The 18,647-nt window shown below is 39.8% G+C and overlaps 1 protein-coding gene across 2 annotated transcripts in view; it reads right to left on the reverse strand.

Annotated features, from left to right (window-relative positions):
• TMEM2 (transmembrane protein 2) overlaps window positions 1–15,052 on the reverse strand; it is a 36,762-nt gene extending 21,710 nt beyond the window's left edge. The window contains exons 1-6 of one of the 2 annotated variants that reach the window (XM_009994911.1): window positions 14,728–15,052; window positions 7,934–8,074; window positions 6,832–7,387; window positions 4,116–4,285; window positions 3,774–3,962; window positions 1,255–1,424 (exon numbers count right to left, since the gene is read on the reverse strand). In XM_009994911.1, the coding sequence (XP_009993213.1) occupies window positions 1,255–1,424; window positions 3,774–3,962; window positions 4,116–4,285; window positions 6,832–7,387; window positions 7,934–8,074; window positions 14,728–15,052 (1,551 nt within the window). The remainder of the gene's footprint in view (window positions 1–1,254; window positions 1,425–3,773; window positions 3,963–4,115; window positions 4,286–6,831; window positions 7,388–7,933; window positions 8,075–14,727) is intronic. The other variant, XM_009994919.1, reaches the window with a different exon arrangement.
• Window positions 15,053–18,647: the final 3,595 nt, after the last annotated feature.

Genomic DNA, 18,647 nt, shown 5'->3' on the forward strand with positions numbered 1-18,647 from the left:
GTAAAACCACAAACTAAGGGTCATCCTCACTGCCACTTAACCTCCTTTATGCTACTGTCCCAGTAACCAGCAGAAAATCCAGGACGACGAAAGCCTTCGAGGCCATTAGCGTTTGCTACAGTGCACACAAGATTACAATAAGATGAAAATGCTTTTAGTGCTAAAATCTAGGTTTGGCAGCAGACACTCAGCTGCTCTGAACAGCCTCCTGGGAACAGTTTAACTACTTTGATGATTCAAAATGTTTGTTTTCTGTTGTATCTTCCAGACATCTGAGGGGTCTGCTGTATTTTCTCTATTGTGGCAATCAAGGTCAGGCTTGCAAGATGCATACCTTGTAATTCTCTTCTTTCATTACATTATCTTAAACACAAAGGAGTGCTTTGACCTCACCTACTTCTTTTCCAAAAAACTAAAGTTGCCCCACAGGAGGGACAGGGCATATTTTCTTTCCCACCATTATGTCCTCCACTCTAAAATTAACATCTGCACCCAAATACATTAGAGATTTCAACTGTGACCAGCACATAATGAGCACAAAAGCGTTTGCATTTAAAATGCAAGGCTTCAGACTTCTTCAGCATCAGTGAAGAGCTGATATAATGCTGCTCAATCCTTCAATCTAAAAACGTAAGTGAATACAAGTTTAAATGTTAGTTTCTACAATACTGCTTTCCCTTAGCTTTCCTTATGCTCACGGTAATACAAGAAATTAGAAGCCATTTCCTTTATTTTAATACAGTACTTTAAGTTTAAAAAATAATAATAATAAAAAACCACCACAGTCCATCTCAGTTTCTCTCATTTCCATGCCTCTTTAGTGCCCAGTTTCAGGTAAGGCAGATCCCTAGGATTTAATGCTTATCATCTGGGGAGGGATAAAGGCTGGGAAAAGATGAAGGACAGAGAAAAGGGAGCTTAAACTTTACTCTGTAATATTACAGGATGCACATGCACGGATGTCACTTGCAGAGTTTAAACCCTGCCGTAAGATGTTGCAACAGATGCTGGATACATCCAAAACATTTAATGCATTAATATCCCTTCCTCCAATTCTACAAACTAAGTCTTGGTAAGTTAAATATAATTTTAGGGAAGCTGAGAATGAAGACATTTCTGTGCAAAGGAACTGCATAAAATCATGTTATCTAAGATTTCAAATCCTTCCAAGTTTTGCATTACTCTTTTTGTCCTCAGTATCCCTTTACAGTATGCCTTTACATGACAGAAAACTTCTTTAAATGATTTTCAGACCTTAATATGTCCACCAAATGTATCATAATTGAAGAACTGACACTCCTTGTCACGATAGCAGGTATCTTCTGTCTCTCCCTTGATTAGGATGTTCCTTGTAAGAACTCCGACTTCTGCCCTCATGTCCACTCCATCAATAACTTCTCCTACATGAGGAAATTGAGGATTTTCTATAGTTTTGAAGGGGAAAAAATAAGAGAGTTATCACTGATTAAAGCCAAAACCAATTTATTTTATGCAAGCAGGCTAATTATAACAACAAATCCCATACATTCTGACACCTTCACATGCTGTTGTCCCTTTGCTTTTTGTGTGCCTCAGCACAAGGAAAGCTAATAATTGTTAAGGTCAAACACTAACCCAGCTAACACCAAGTAAATTCCCCCTTTCCAGACTGCAATCAAGCACCTTGCAGGATGATGAACCAAGCGTGCTACTCCATACTTCCTCCCAAAACAAACTGCTGTCTATATATTCTTCATTTTAATAAGACAACCAATCCTGAACAAACACATTTATTTGCAAGTACATCTTTATTTCAATCCAATAGTTTGTGAACAGAATGTATAAAAAGCAAAGTTTAAATTAATCCAACATATTTAGAAAACTTTTACCAAAACATAAATGAAGATAAACTTTTTAGGAAAGAAAAACATTGGCTGCTTAACCTGTTCTGAAGAAAAACTAAGAACTGAAAATGAGGCCAAAACATCTCCAGACCAATACACCTTATTTTATTTCCCTTTCTGAAAGAAACAAGGATTGGCTTTTCCTAACTAAATTTGCTGTTTGCTAGATAGCTATTCTGAGGACACAAACTAAAATTAGGGGGAAAAGAGATACTCTAGTTTTACACTGTTTTTTGAAAGGAATAGTAAGTATCTCGTCTGCACAAATTGAGAAAACTATCTGGTCCTGTAAACCTAAAAAATGTATCTGTGTTTATTTTTTAATAATATATTTCTCTCCTTGGCTTCCTTTTTTTTTCATCTATTGATTCCTTGAATATAAACTGTCACTACCCTGTCAAAGCTTACAAAAGGATACAAGCTGAAACTGATCATTAGCACAACATGAAGCAGAATAAAGAGTGGTATTAGTTCTATACCTGCTGTTCAGGATTTTAAAATATAATAGATTTCTGTAGATGGAACTGCATTCCACTCCTTGAAGGCTTACCTATGGTTTTTCCCTCTATTTGACTAGCATACATGAATCAAGCTAAGAAAGAGCAAACAGGCCTCCAACAAGACAGTACTTCATAGCTTTCCTAATACAAAGGGGACAAAACAGCTAAAAACTTTACAAAACTAAAATAAAATTGCAATTCCACAAAAAATACATTCTTTGTAAAACAAGTACATAGGGTGGTTTGGGGATTTTTTTTAAACAGTATCTGTTCCCACGACAAAGGAAACTTGATATTGGGGTTGCAAAACCACCTGAGATAGGCCAGTACATCTCCTGTAACAGCTTTTAAATACCTACACATAGACCAGATAGGCATGTATTTTTGGAGATGAAACAGAGTTTGCATGTTCAGTGTGACAAAAACCTTTAACTTTGTACTGCAACCTTCGGGTTAAGCTTTCTCTTTAAAATACTGTGCTCAGCGACCACCATACAACGTGTGACACTTAATAACAAAGCCCAGGAAGTGCCATCCTCAATGGCCCTAAGTCAGGTCTTCATGCACCCTGGTGCTCTTGGATATATAATAACTTGAACTTAGATATGCTTTTTCCATCTCAGGAGGGAACTGGCACAGCACGTCAGAAGGAAAACACAGACACCAGCAAAGCAGGGCAGCCAGCCCCAGGAGAGCCTCTTGTGAAGTCAGGCAGAATGACTCAGATAATAAAAAAGGAAATGGTCAACTCGCAAGGCCATTTTGTGCGCATTACACCCAAAGGAAAAACAGATTGCAACTACAAAGGGATATCCTGTGTGACCAGAGGCTTAGAAGTGCCACTTACTTCATAACCATTTTTGCTAGTGGGGTGTGAAAAGGGAACTGAGATTATAAAACAAACAAACAAAAAAGACAGGTTCAAAGACTGTCTTACTATTTCTTTTTTTCTTCCCCTTCTGAGGTTTTAGTAACAAACAAAAATTATAGTGATAACACTTCAAAAGATGGGAAGGTCACTAAAGGCAAAGGAAATGGTAATGACCACAATAGCCACTCAAGCACATATGAAGAGAACTAGTGAAAAGACATAAAGGAGCCAAGAAAGGAAAACCAGTATAATAATGCCTTTGGAAGAATGCTAAAGCATTCAGTGAACCTGAGAAGAAAGGAGAAAGAAATGTTAGTATGGTAAGCTGTGAGGCAGACCTGACACTACACAGAGCATTTCTGTAACAAGAAGTGCACATTCTTGTATACAGCAACAAAGCTATGTAGCAGATAGGTGAACACGCTGTTCTTTATGGCTCCTTCTAAAAAGGACCATCTGGCGTGTACTACCATGAACACATACTTCACACAAATATTGAAGTGGTGACTGCTCTCCTACCTTTGACTTTGACTTGATGCTTGGTACACTCTGGGCAGGGAAGGAGGGTGAATTCCTCTGTTTGATACATTGAATAGTCTGTGCTTGCCACCACAATCCGGTCTCCAGGCTCCCAACTACTAACATCATCCAGAAGATTCAGTATCACTCCACCTACAGCTTCCACCTGGAAGCCTGAAATCGGGACACCTAATTTAAAAAAAAAAAAACAAACAACCCAAAAAAACTTACAGCAGCCCTGAAACTTAAACTGCAAACAACAGTTCTAGTGAAGAACAAAAGCACAGACAGCACTTTTTTACTTCTTCCCCAACTGCAGGATTTCACAAAATGCTTTCCTACCATCATTCCATTCGCTGTAAGCTCTCACAACAAACTTCTGACCTTCCACTGTGAAAAACTCTTTCTGAGCAAGAGCTTTCCCACCAGTGCTGTGATTTTCATAGTTTCTCACTGATTCATTACAGGAAGAATTTCCACCTCCTATGACACCAACGAAAGCCCAGGCTTGCCTGTGAAAAACAAAAGTAGATGTTTACATACAAAAGCCCCTTCATAAACAGGTAAAGGACTAGACAAGGAGTATAGAACTCATAAATAATCCTTTTTCCTGCTCTTCCAGATCAGTTTTAAAATGCAACTTCAGAATACAAAAGAAAAATGGGCAGACCTCACTGCAAAGGAAAATGGTTTAAAATAACTGGATGTCCCATATAAAAGTTGACCAATACCAGACCTCTTAATGGGGAAGACTTTCAGATACATTTTTAGTACACATCCAACAAGATACACTTTTTAAAAAAAAAAACTTGCACAAGATGAGTGACAGAAACAATGTACGATCCTACTCCCAAACAGACTTACTGAGGCACAGGAAAACCAGAAGCCAGTGCTGACGTTCCTGCTGCAGCCCAGTAACGTCATGGCACCACAGCAAGTGGTGGCCCAGAGTGGCAGCCAGGAATCCCAGGAGATTATGGCCAGAAGGGACAGATACAGTTCAGACCCAGAAAGGAGCTGGGTTCCAGTACACAAGCTTTGCACAAGGGATTACCAACATTTCTAAGGCTGAGACCAAGGATTTTTGCTTTTCTCCCTCACTGGCTTTTCCCTCAGCTGGACACCTACTTGGCTGAGCACCAGGGTAGAGAAGGAAACTGTACTGGATGTACTTCCTCTTCCTACAGCTCTGCTCAAGGCATCCAAGGTTTTGGAAATTAAAAACAAACTGCATGCCACAGAAAGCTGCTACCAAGTTCAAAAAACAAGGCTATTTTGCTGTCCTTTATTGCTCTGTAATGCCATAATTATGTGTGCAGATGAAGCAGTTGAGATCATCTACCAAAAAAGCCAAATAATTTTGCATCATTAAAGTTGAATCATTCACCCCAAATCAAAACAGTGTCAGCTAGTTGAACTGCTGTCTGTTGCTAATGGTTGATTCAAAGGCAGATATTAATTCCACCTTCAATCCATCTGTCTTTTTTCAGTCCTCCTCATGATGTTCTTACCAATTTGGAATAAAAGGCCCAATTAAGATGTTTAGTGTAAACCTGTTTACAGGAATAGTATATACTCAGTCAGCTTTTCAGTAGCAGCAGCAAACAAGCTGAAAGTTTCACATACCAACATTTAATCAAGATCCTTTAATGCATGCTGTTTTGCAGGAAGAGGCAAAAGGGAAGAGGGACATAACGCAGTATTGATCCCCATGCCAGAATCTCCTTCATTGGCTTTACAGGTTTTACAAAATGACCCTGCTTTTCATCAGTGAGCACCTGGTGAGAGCTTCTCACCTGTCTTCCACAGCAGAACTAGACAATTTTATGTGCTTACAGAGCGTCTACCAACTAATGAAAACAGACAATAATCAGTTTGGCAGAGAATGAAGAAAGGCTGCTTCTTCCCACCTTCATCCTGAAGAAATTCCTCATTTCAGACAACTCAGGGTGGAGGTCACAGGCAGAGATGAACACCAGAAACCCACGTCTCTGAGCCAGGTGAGGACTGGCTGCACAGAGACCTAACAATGGCCAGCCAGCTTCCCTCTTCTCCCCAGGGGGTACTTATCACATGACAAACAGGTCTAAGGACCTCTGACCCAACTGCTTCAAGAGGCCATGCTGCAAGCACCTTCCATCCCATGACCACACACTCACACAGCTACCAACACATGGGTGCTCCTGATGGGAACCAAGGTCAGAACATGCCATCCTTACTGACACCCCAGCCTGGTGCTGCCAGAGCAGAGGGAGGACATTAACTGGAACTCACATGCTGGGGGATACTGAGGGGTAAGAATGGAAATGAAAAACTAACTGGCCTATTTTGAGGAAAATAAAAACAAGTTATACAACACCATCTTCATGGAGCTGAAGAACACACTGACAATAAGTTAGGAGACTTGGTCCTCCTTTCACTTGTATTGCTAACCCTGTGCAGCACTACGCCAAGATGCACTGCAAAAAGTCACTTGCAACAACTAAATGAACAGCACAGCAGTTTAAGTTTCCTGCTTTTATAATAATTCCTCTTATACCTCTTCTACTGTCTCATTATCCAAATGTGATAAATTCAAAAGAATGGTCACAAGATACAGAAACACCTTACAAGTACACTTCAATAACAAAATAATTTTACATATTGGTTCCCTTGCAGAATTAGTGGAGTGGTGATGTACGTTAATTTCAATAGTGCACAGGTATGGATAAGACACTGTTCCATATAGAGGATTAGCATCCCTTCCTTGTATTAAGCTTCTAGCTTGGTGTTCCTTGCTCCTCCAAACATCAAGTCACATGCATTAAAAGCTTCACCTAGTGTTATCTATATGTGTGTTTGAGAGAGAAAGAATTCCTTGCTGCACTCAAGTTTCAATTTCTGTAAAGAACAGTGGAAGCGAGGAATGACTAAGTAATAAAGTCTATCACACAGATACCTGTAGCTATTAGTATCTGTAATACTGCCCATTGACTACTACTACTGCAGCACTACGTACAAGGCATTGGAATCTGTATCTAATCTTTACTCAGCACAAAAGGGAAAATCAGTTATTTACCTGTAACTCAATCCTCTGACAAACTTACTTCCCAGAAGATTTTGAATAGTCACTCTGGTTTCCTCCAATAGATTTTTAGCAGCTGAATCTCCTACAGCAATAGCAACAATGCGACCAAGACTTCCACTTTTCAGTAAGTTCTGGAGCTTCAAGCTATCTTCTGCAAATTCATGAGTATCAAACTTCAGTGCTTCCAAAATTTCTGCTGTATCCTGATCAATCACTCTTACATTTAGTCCTCGGGAAAAATTCTTTTTAAATGTGTAATAGGCCAGTCCTGAGAAATTAATAGTCTTTGATAGGAGAGTCCATGATAACTTCTGGTGCCCATGCAACTCCAGTGTTCCTTCAGGGCCCACACCAATAAATTTTTTGCCAAATTCTGGCACATCAGCACCTTCATTTGACTTCCCATACAAAATAATAGTTGCTTTGGATTTATAGCGGCATTTCTCTGCTCCAACATGAAGCATTCCACCATCCTTTATCAGGATAAATCGAGTTCTCAAGGTAATATTTTTAGAACCTTCTTTATCATCACCAAAAACAAGTAAACCTAAAGGAAAAAATATTTCTGTAGGTCAAAGCAAAATTCAGGTAGACTCAAAGAACCAAGTTCTACAGTAAGAACAACAGAAAAAATTTAGACTTATTTTCCACACCCATGAATTGAGCTGTTACACTCTTACATATGTTTAAGAATGTCTAAGAAAGTAACTCCTACCAATTGTGATTTATCTTTCTAGGAAATTTCTTGGTTTATTCCTAATGTTTTCTCACATTTTGGCAGAATTACTAACATCAGAGTTAACATCAAAATACAATCAGACCTCATACAAGGAAGGCTACTACACAAGTCTGGTTTCACTACAGCCTATAGAAAATCACATCAATGCTCCACTGGAAAGACTCTACCAGATTCATTAATCTTTTTAATGCTCTTAACGACCTTGTATCAGGCCAAAAAGTAAAAGCAGCAGAACTGGTCAATAAGCTACATTATTAAATTATAACACATTTTTCATGTAAATTTTTCATGTAATCACAGAAGTAAAAACTATAGAATAAACTAAAGCATGATGCTCATCTTGCCGCTTCATACCTCCATCCTGTATAACTATGGAGTGTACTGTAGCATCTGAGTTCAGACGAAACAAATCCCCTTTTTTGATAACAATTCTCTTTTCAGGATCTTTTCCAGGGCTCCAGTTTTTAAGACGAGGATTCTGATCAGGACAATTCTCTGTAATATAATGTGAAGGTCAGCTTGTAAAACACAAATGTGATCACATCAATCGAGGCAGCACTAGGATGAACACAAGCAAGGCAGTCAGTCACCCACAAAGGATTCCCACCCACTTCTGTGGTTATGATACTGCAGTCATGCATGCTACTGTTTGATTTCAAGCAGCCAAAAGGATACCTGAAAGGTGGCTGAACCCTTGAGGCTAGGGAGGCATTCTTATACTACCAATGACCACAGATGGAACTGTCAACATACACTTTTGACAATAGGATCTTTTGAACCCCATCCGATTTTTAAACAATCTGCATCACCTGTAGTAGGTGAGAGGAGGTAAGCGGGCAGCAGTCAGGTCCACACTAGTCACACTGAGCACTGGACATCCTAGGCCAGCTACCTAGTCCAACTAACAAGTCTGAAAAGCATCTAAATATTTCATCTCCTTTGATATCTCTCCATGTGTGAGAAAAGCTGACACCTTTTTGCTTTTAAGCATCCAAGTCACTTATTTCAGTGTACGTTTGCAGGTAAGGGATAAAGAGGGACAAGACATCCTTAGTGTATTTAGTATAAGACATTACTGGTTAGAGCAGTTTCCTGGGAGACATGACAATTGAGTCTGAACTCCTAGTTTGTGCTCCATAAGAAGTCAGATTAAATATCAGGCTACAATGCACGCGAGCGCAGACACACATGCAGTCCTTGCTGAAACCCTGCTGGAGGTCTGGCACTACACAGGCAATAACACCATACTACAAGGCCACAAAAGGAGAAGCAGCAACAAGAAGTGACAAGGCTTTGTGATTTCTGAAGAAGTTATAGTAATGTACTATTTGCAACACACACATCTTTAGCGTATTAAACAGCTGAGCAGCACAGCAGCACAGACATACAACAGATACAGGAAGTATATTCCTTAGATCTTCTTACCAAAAGGAAAGCTAGACTGAAAATATTTTTCCAAAGCAAATGATAAACAAAAAAGATGCCAAAAAAAACAACTTAGCAGCCTAGCTGAGAATAACAGCCATAATAGCCTTTTCACAACTTACCTTCTGGAGAAAAACACCCACGCATCTGCCATGCAACTTTTAAGGGCAAAAGGCTATTAGCAATAGCCCATGCTTGCAAAATCTAAAGAAAGCAAAACCTAGGCACAAGTTTAACACAAGCCAGCCTTAGTTTTGCTGACAGAAATTTTTTACTTTGGTTTTACTCTTCACATTTCAAATCCTTTCCAACTCAGGAAATCCACATAAACCAAGATTTGACTACCAGTGGGGAAAAATTTCCAGAACTGCATAATGGCAAAAGGCAAAGTACTAATATAAAAATAAAAGCAAGATAAAATCCTGAGGGAGGATCCTAGGAAGACAACATTTAGAAAAGTAAATTCAACACAAGGAAAAGCCAAAAAGCAAGAAGCATTTTGATGGGGAAGACTGCTAAGCACTCCCTGGATAAATGCAAGTCTACTGCCTGACTCAGGCAGAGTCGCTAAGCCCCTTTCCCCAGACACCATACACACAAGCATTGTGAAGAAACATGCATTTCCTGGCTGGTAGCAAAGGGCAATGGGAGGAAACCATGAGTCAGCAATCCAATTATTTCTGTTTTGCATGATTCATGAAAAAGAAGATCTAGTCATCCAATAACTGCATTTTTTTTTCCCTCTCAGAAAGAATAAGTATAGCATAATAACTGGAAAGAAAAAAAATAAATCTACAGTACATTACAATCCAGCAAGGAAGCCATCATCATCAGAAATAGGCAATCAGGTAATGCAAGCATGCTTCTGAAGCACAGCATACCAAGTTTTTGGCAAGCAGATCAGATGAGGACAGCAAAAAGTTATTCAAAATTCTCCCTTAGCAGTTGCAGTACGGTGTAGGAAAACACCAAATATTTAGTACTTTAACATATGTTGCCTTCAAAATTACTGATTAGCTTTTACAGACCACAGTCATTGACTCTACAGTTAAGGTTAAATGAAAATAGAAGCATAGACCAGAAAACGTTAAGTAGTTATGGCCTTGCCAGATTTAACCACTCATGTTGAAAATGTTTCAAGTCAAGTCTCTGCCTCAGAGTATTTATGGGAAATTGGGTCAGCTCTCCTTCAAGTTTAGTAGCTTCTGACAGAGTTGGGGGGAGATTAAGTGATATTTTTGCAGATGGTGGAAAAAAGAAAAACAAACACACAAAAAGCCACAAAACCCCTCACCACTATGGCAAAAAAAAATAATAAATCTATAACTTTCCATGTGCTGGAGCAAGGCTATGAAATTTGGCAGAAGAGGCAGGAAACAGTTCTCAAGATGTAGTGAAACAGTTGCTTTCTGCCTGCATAGCCACCAAGTCCGGCATTTTTAAGTCCTCAGGGGAAAAAGTTATCAGTGTTATATTATGCTCAGCAGAAGTTTATCAGAGTTTGGCAGCTAAAATTTTCTGAGGATCCTGTTTACCCTGGACAAGCTCCAGCCAAGAGCTCCAAAGGCCAAGCAGAACTTTTCCCTGAAAACCTCCCCAGCTTGTCATCCTGACCTTGCAGCACAAGCCCCTGGAAACAGGGAAGGAAACTGCATTTCCAGTACTCCCCCTGATCTCTAGGATTCAGGATTCCTCAGAAAAAAAGATTATGACAGGATGATAAAAAAGCAAGGAGGAAACAAGAAAACAGCTGATAGGCAGAAAAAGAAAAACGAACAAGTATCATTTTACCTTTGGGGAAGGTATGCCAGAGGTATAGGATTTACATGCAATTACTACGAAGTCTCACATCCCCTCCAACATCTTGTGAACAGCTATTAAAAGTACTGACAAGATGGATTTTCAACTAACCCTAAAGAAGAACACTTCTAGCCAGAACTGATGCCATTGGCTGCATGTGCTAGGTAGAATCTGAGTCTATTAACATTTCAACTTGTTGGGAAACTTCTGGGGAGCTGCTGCAACAACACTGACATTTGATCCAGCCTTTCCTTGGTGCCTGAAGGAGTTTCTCTCCTGTCAGGGCCTCGATTCTATGGGTGTATGTTTGTTTGGGGATTTTATTTTTTTTAAAGGATAATGCAGGGAAACTTCAAAAAGACAATGCAACAATTAATGCTGAAAATTGGCCTGGACTTCCATGGACAACCAGTGGGCCATTAAAAAAAGCAGTAATGACTTTGGGTTACTCCTTAGCCCTTAGCCATTCACTCAGTGCAAAAAATCCACACAACTCAGTGAGTCTGGAATAAGCTACTGTGGATGAAGCAAAACCATTCAAAAAACACTTCAAAAAACCCACCAAACATCTCTTTCACATTATCAGCTTTTAAAACCTAATGAGAGTATTATTTTATGTATCCTACCACACACGGTAACGTCCCACTTCTACTAAAACTGTCATAAAAATCTATATTTTTTCATTAACTAAAAAGTTAGTCTTGGTACCAAAGCAGAAAAGTTTTCTTCCCCTCTCCTGAGGCCTTCTCTGAGTCAACTGGCTAAGTCAGCCTTCAGCCTTCCCTTGACCTTGGCTCTGAACAAAGTACTTACTGCACATATGCACCTCTTTTACCAGTGATCTGAATCACAAGACAGCAAAAACTTTCTAGTTACATAGGTTTTTGTTTTGCTTTATAATTGTTAGAACTGTGCAACTAGAAGAGACCTTGGCAAGCCACCACAAAGAGTGCTCTTCCTAAATGTATGCATTCATTTTCTACTGTCCTCTGAAATTTTCAAATTTTTATCCTATTTGTTCAGCCTGTGTTGCATCGACTTTGGTATCCAAATCTTCTAAGCTATTATGCCAAAAGCCATTGAGGAACCATTGGTAGAAGAAGAATGAAGTATACAAAATTATTTTTCAGATTAGTAAAAGCCCCTGTTTATCAAGATTGATACCTGACGCAGCATTTATAGAACTGCTTGTTTTATTACTGAAAATGGGATGATGGCAGAAGCCCAGAGGAGCACATAAATATAGATGGCATATTCTGTGTTTTCATTCAAGGGCTGGGGAGCCAGGCACCTCATAAACAAAGCAATTTATTTTTTATTAATAGGCACTCATTCTGCCTTCTAATTCCATGTGAATGTTTTGCATAAAGCACCTTCTGCAAAGGAACTGCAATTCTGGCAAAACATCTGAGGGGGTCATAAAAATACAAAACTGAGCCGTTTGATCTTGGTTCATGACCTTTTTGGTTCATGATCCTTCATCCCCTAAAGAGCTGACTAATGAAACGGCCTCAAGGAGCGGCTTATCCTGAGATACTGGAAAAAAGTTCCCAACTCTTGGTATTGATATGTTGGCATGACATGAAGCTATAAAAGGAGAGTTTGTCTTCAGAGATTCCTGCTAGTTTGCAGGAATAGATTAAAGTGGAACAAAGCACCTAAACCAGTATTAGGAAACCAGTGTGGCCTCTCAGCTCCATCTCCTGTAGCTTAATTTTTGACTTGTTGTGTTTTGGAGGATTTTTTTGTCTACTTTTCTGTTCTGAAATTTTAACTTTTTTTTTTTTTTTTTTTTTCCTGAGTGAATCTACTCAGTTATAAAGTCAAATTTGCTTTTTGTTATGGCATACCTTAAAACAACTCTACTGGGTTTTAAAACCTGATGCATCTGTAAAACTGGAGAATTTAAATAAATTCTTCTGGATAACAGAAGGCTCTGGGGAGACTTTACAGTGGACTTCTAGCACCTGAAGGGGCCCTGCAAGAAGCTGAGGAAGGACTTTTTATACTTTAAGGCACCTGGATGCCAAGATGTCCAGTGACAAAAGTCAGCGTCAAGATGGGTGGCAACCAAAGTGTGATTAAGGGAGAGGAGAGATGGCAGAAGGGCCCATGAAGGAAGATGAAGCTGGGTCATGTGGTTGATGGGGTTGAGCCTATGGAGGTGACCCACCTCAAGACCAAGAGAAGACCATGGAAGTCAATACAGAAGAAGAGGAAAAAAACCCAACCTATTGAGGTATACCCACCCAAAGACATATGAAGGTGGACCCACCTCCAGCACAGTTCCTCTGACACCACAGTACAGTGCCAGGAGTCCCCTGCAAGACTCCTCATCAACCCCTGCACAGGAGCATCCAGCCAGCATCACACCACCAGACCAGCCTCCAGGTCCACCATAGGCCAGGAGGCCCATCCACCAGTCTGGGCTCACTCAATCCACCACTGGCAGCCAGCAGTTTTCATGTTCATTGAGCCTTTCTCTCTCATTCCCCCACCTCTACACCTTTGTCATTAAGTTCCCTTCTAGTTGGTTCATTAGGAGGTTTTTTTTCAGTTTTTATGGCCTAATTTTAAAAGACCAAATAAAACAAGAATAAAAACCCAACAACAGTATAGATACTTTCTGTGTCCAGTTAAGGAGGACATGGAACTGTTAGGGGGAGTCCAGAGGAGACCACAAACATGCTCAGAGGGCTGAAGCACCTCTGCTATGGAGACAGGCTGAGAGTTGGGGTTGCTGAGCCTGGAGAAGGCTCGGGGGTGACCTCAGAGCGCCTTCCAGTACCTGAAGGGACTACAAGAAAGCTAGGGAAGGATTTTTTACAAGGCCATGTAGTGAAAAGACAAGGGGTAATGGTTCCAAGCTGAAAGATTTATGTCAGACATTAGGAAGAAATTCTTTGCTCTGAAGGTGGTGAGGCATTGGCCCAGGTTGACCAGAGAAGCTGTGGATGCCAGATCCCTGGAAGTATTGAAGGGCAAGTTGGATGGGGCTTGGAGCAACCTAGTCTTGTGGGTGGTGCCCACGGCAGAGGGTTAGATGTAGATGAACTTTAAGGCCCCTTCCAACCCAAACCATTCTGTGATTCTGTGAGTCTAAGTCTGTTGGGTTACACCAGTTAACAGTTTCACTTCAAAACCCTGTGTAGTTTTTAGAAACCCAACTTCTACCTTTATAAAAAAACAACACAACAAAATAACCCATGCTCCAAACTCCACCACCAAACTTTAGCAAGTGCAACTCCTAGTAGTATTCAGCTAGAGGGATGTATACTTAGTGATCAGCAGTCAATCACATCACCTGTTCATATTTTATAACCACCGACACATTTTTGAGGTTTTCCAAATTCCATGAAAGGTGGCCACTTTTCTCAGAGGAGCCGAAAAAAATATATAAAAAAATCAAGGCTACTAGATCAAAAAGGTCACTGTCTAATTTGTGCAGAAACAAAGCAAATACACACTGTTGGTGTAAATTCGGGCAGATTTTAAAATGGTTTTACTCTAGGACTTTTACTACCTTCCTTAACTACTGCTTAAACAGAAGGGATTTTGTTTTGTCTGCAATTTGTGAACATATCAGATAGCTACTTCTGAACACAAAAAAAAAATCACTCTTACATAACACTAGTACTTCTTTCCCCCTCAACAGTAGTCCCCATTTACTGCTACGCCTTTTTGCTTCATGTAAGGTAATAAAATAATTCACAGTAAAAACACATAAAAATTACATTGGTAACAGATAAAGGAGCTGATCTTCACCTCCAAACTCAGCTTCCCTCTGTCTTAAAGTTGCAGTAAGCATCCTATTTTTGCACTTAAGATTTATTTAAGATAAAACTAATCCTGATGCTGAATTATTGCACTGAGTTCACAGGGACCATAACTTAAAGGATGATTCTGTTTGCAGAAGAACTTACCATCTGGAGCGTATTTTGAAGCTATTCCCAAAATGATCCCCAGTGCAACAAAAAGTGAAAGGCTAGAAATGGCAAAGCAAATGAGAGTATTTTTATGCCTAGCGGCTTCTACTTGGCGGCGATGCTGATACACTGGTAAGGATGGGAGTCTTGTCCGGGCTTCTTGTCTTGCAGAGGTAAATTCAGCTGCAGCATGGCTCTGCGAGGGCGGCGGGGGGCGGAGAGGAGCAATCCTCCCTGGGACATACCCCGAAGACCTGTGACCGCTCCCATTCTGAGGCCGGAGGAAAGCAGGGGAGCTCCCCCTGGCATCAATGTCTTGCATGTTATAAAGTCACTGGAACAGGCACACACATACAGAGGGGAAAAAAATAAGAGATAGGGTTTCAGAATACAAAGTACAATACATAAAAGAAAATAACCCAACAACAAACACAACAAAACAACAACAAAAAAGCAATTTTAGGCTGCATGCTTGCTTAAAAAGAACAGCCACTGAAACTTTGGCTACTTACAAAGTTATCAGTCACTCAGTTACTACTGGTCATTTGCCATGCTCTAACAACTTGAAAAAACAGTGCATCTGTATCTTCAACAAAATTTCAAAAGCATCTGGTATGGGAATGCAGTACAGCACAGGCCACTTCCTCATAGTTCCACCAGGTATTTTTCACACGGTGTTTTCACAGTTAACTTGTACTGTGCAATTAAGAAACAGGCTGAACAACAAGAAAGCTAGCAGCCCCTTATTCCCCACGCTTATACAAAGAATGCCTAAATGTATTTCTTCTGCACGCAGAAGCTGAACAAACTCCTCATTGTTTGCCTTTATGGAGAAGATCCTGAGAGAGACAAGCCTTTCTTCCACACTTGCAACAGTAAAAATAATTTAAATGCAATATGTAAAATACCAAACAAGATTTATTTATATTCATGCTAATGGCAATTTAGTCAACAATTCTACTTAGCTGAGGCATACAGAGCCTGCGAATGCTTAATTTACTCACAGTGGGATGTGGTTGCTAGCAAAGGTGCTTCAGGAATAGTCCTGTAAGAAAGTTACTTGCAACTTGCTCAACAAACCTCATGTGTTTTTTTTTCAGCTGTTGAGAAGCTTGGGAGCAACATAATTGCTTTAGATCTCTGTACCTGTTACCCAAAAGGGAATAATACTTCCATTTCAGGTACTGGTATTGTTTCCATCTTTTTCTGAAGCAACTAGTGAGGAAAGCCTACCAAACCCACCACTGCCCAGCCCATCCTTGGCAGCAGTTCTAACTTACCACACTTTTCTGGTTTGCTTTAAGAGATGCAAAATGGCATTTGACTGTTTTCTCAGGCCTTCTGGTCAATTGTGTTGTATTGTATGGAGTATTCACAAAGCTGGCCTAACTTTTAAATTTTTTTTAATTAATGTTTCTTAGGCATGGAATTTTTTGAGAAGGCTGCTCAAGTTTCAGTTAACCGAAACCTAACTTTCTAAACCAAATCCTGAAGGGGATTTAGGTCTAAGTCATGTATTAAATAGCAAAATTAATTATGAAAATAAAACTCTTTGTCTTCCATTAACAAAAGGAAGTCTGAGCTATACTCTGAAGTGCCAGACACGCTGGTGAAGGAAAAATGTGACAACTATAAACTTATTCTGAGAAGGAGCAAAAAAGCTTTTTGTCTCCCATACTACAAAATCTGATACTTCACAGAGCTGTAATTACGGAACAGACTGGATTGCCCTTTTTCAAGGGAGACAATACATCTCCAGTTATATGTACAATGACAATAAAGGCACTGAAACATTAACTGGAGTAGCCATGCCAGAGTGCAAAGGTTACACCAAATCCTCCAATAGTGTTTCTTGCACCTGTTAGTTGTAGCAAACTGATCTTCACCATTCTCCTATCTGTTCTTTGAGAATCTATTTCCCAAACCTAAACCTCTGCTCTCAAACTTAATAGCCCAATGTATTACAAGCACCATGGAACATATTGCTTTCACCACATGTGCCTTTGCACTCAACTCATCATGTTTCAGCAGTGAATAGTCTATCATTTCTACATTTTAGAAGTGGTGTCAAAAGCTGAATAGTGCAGGAGCTTTTCAACTGATTCAAAGGCATTATTTTTGTCTAGCTGAAACAGACACTGAACTATCTTTTTGATTAAAACTTAAAGAAATCTGATCCAGCACTGAAATTTTTTAAAATTATTTGGACCAATAATTCCTTAAAGTTAGTTAAAAATCTTTCAGATAGAATCATAGGATGCCATATGGCACTTATCTATCACACCGACTAAATTACTACAGAGTGCTCATTGTAAAGTGGTAGAGTTAACATGTTTGTTAACTGCTCAGCTACATTAACAAAATCCAAAATGGTTATGCAAAACTTAACTTGCTTTTACCAAATGTTTTATCACAATTTTGCTTAGTAAAACTTCTTAAGGTATTGCTAGCCCTTTAAATCAGTCATTCCTGGCAACAGACACCAAAACCACTTCTGTCGTATTTCAAGCAGACTTTGTTTTCTACAAAGCATTGCACCTTGTTTGCAAGTCTCATTTTGCAAACTGCGAAAGTCTTCCAACTATCCCACTCACATGTACACACAGGTCACCCCAAGGATGGGTGGAAAAGAGACTGTAGTCTCTTACCCATAACAGAATAAAAAAAACTGAAAAAAGGCAATAAGGAGATACTTAAGACAATCGAAAGATTTACTCTATATTTTTCCATTACAACAGGAGTAACCATTTCAACACTTCCTTCCCTTTTCCTGTGTTTCTTGAAATTCTCCAGCTGAAGGAAGGTTCTTTTGTATCCTGTAGAGCAACTACTGCCTTTCCTTTAAGACACATTGATAACCTGATTCAAATTACTGACTTACTTCCACTCTGTGGAAGTCTTCAGATAGCATCACACAAACACAAGTTTAGCAATTGGCTATACAGCCCTTCACACCCTACAGAGCACAGTTATTTGGTTGCACAAATATAGTTTGAGTAAAGTGCATGGGGGAAGATCCAGCTGAGCTATTTAAACACATTTCCTTGCAAGTCCCCATGCACCTGAATTTTTCATGTAACACTTTTCTTTCTTCAGCCAAGTTTTGTCTTTTCCCTTTGACCTGTGCCTATGCTGTGTTGGGATTTTTTGTCTATTTGTTCAGGTTTTTGTTGTTGTTTGTTGTTATTTTTTTTAAAGGCAAACAGTGTTGAGATAAAAGGCTCTAGGACACCATTTACAGTTAAAAAAAAATTAAAAAACACCAGAGCTGGCTCCTGTCATCAGGATGTCCTAAATCCACAGAAGCAAGAGGTCTACTAAAGAAGCTCATAATCTGTGCAACTCCTCCTAATGGTGCAGGCGCAGACAAAAATACTACCACTTTTACAATTTTACTGCAGTATACAGAGTGATGCAGTACTGTACTTTGCAGCTTGCTTCAGAGAAATTTCACTAATAGTCAAGTTATTGCACAACCTATAACCACCTACCTTACCTAACAGAGTAATACAGAACTCAACCTGTAGAAATCACAGAAGTCACTTCCATCTTCAAAAAGTGCAAGAAGGAGGACCCAGGTAACTACAGGCAGATTAGGCTCATCTCCAGTGTGGGTTGGATGACTGGACAGTGAGGTGGACTGAAAACTGACTGAAGGACAGATCTCAGAGTTGTGCTAAGTGGGGCAGAGTCTAATTGGAGACCTGTGTCTAGTGGTGTTCCCCAGGAGTTGGTACCGAGTCCAAGGAGAGAGTGGCGTCTCAGCAAGTTTGCTGATGACATAAAACTGGAAGGAGTAGCTGACACACCAGAAGGCTGTGCTGCCATCCAGTGTGACCTAGACAGGCCGGAGAGTCAGACAGGGAGAAACCTAATGAAATTCAACAAGTGCAAGCACAGAGTAGTGCACCTGGGGA

The sequence above is a fragment of the Chaetura pelagica genome, unplaced genomic scaffold, assembly GCF_000747805.2.
Source record: "Chaetura pelagica isolate M959 unplaced genomic scaffold, ChaPel_1.0 scaffold330, whole genome shotgun sequence".
NCBI classification, from domain to species: Eukaryota; Metazoa; Chordata; class Aves; order Apodiformes; family Apodidae; genus Chaetura; species Chaetura pelagica.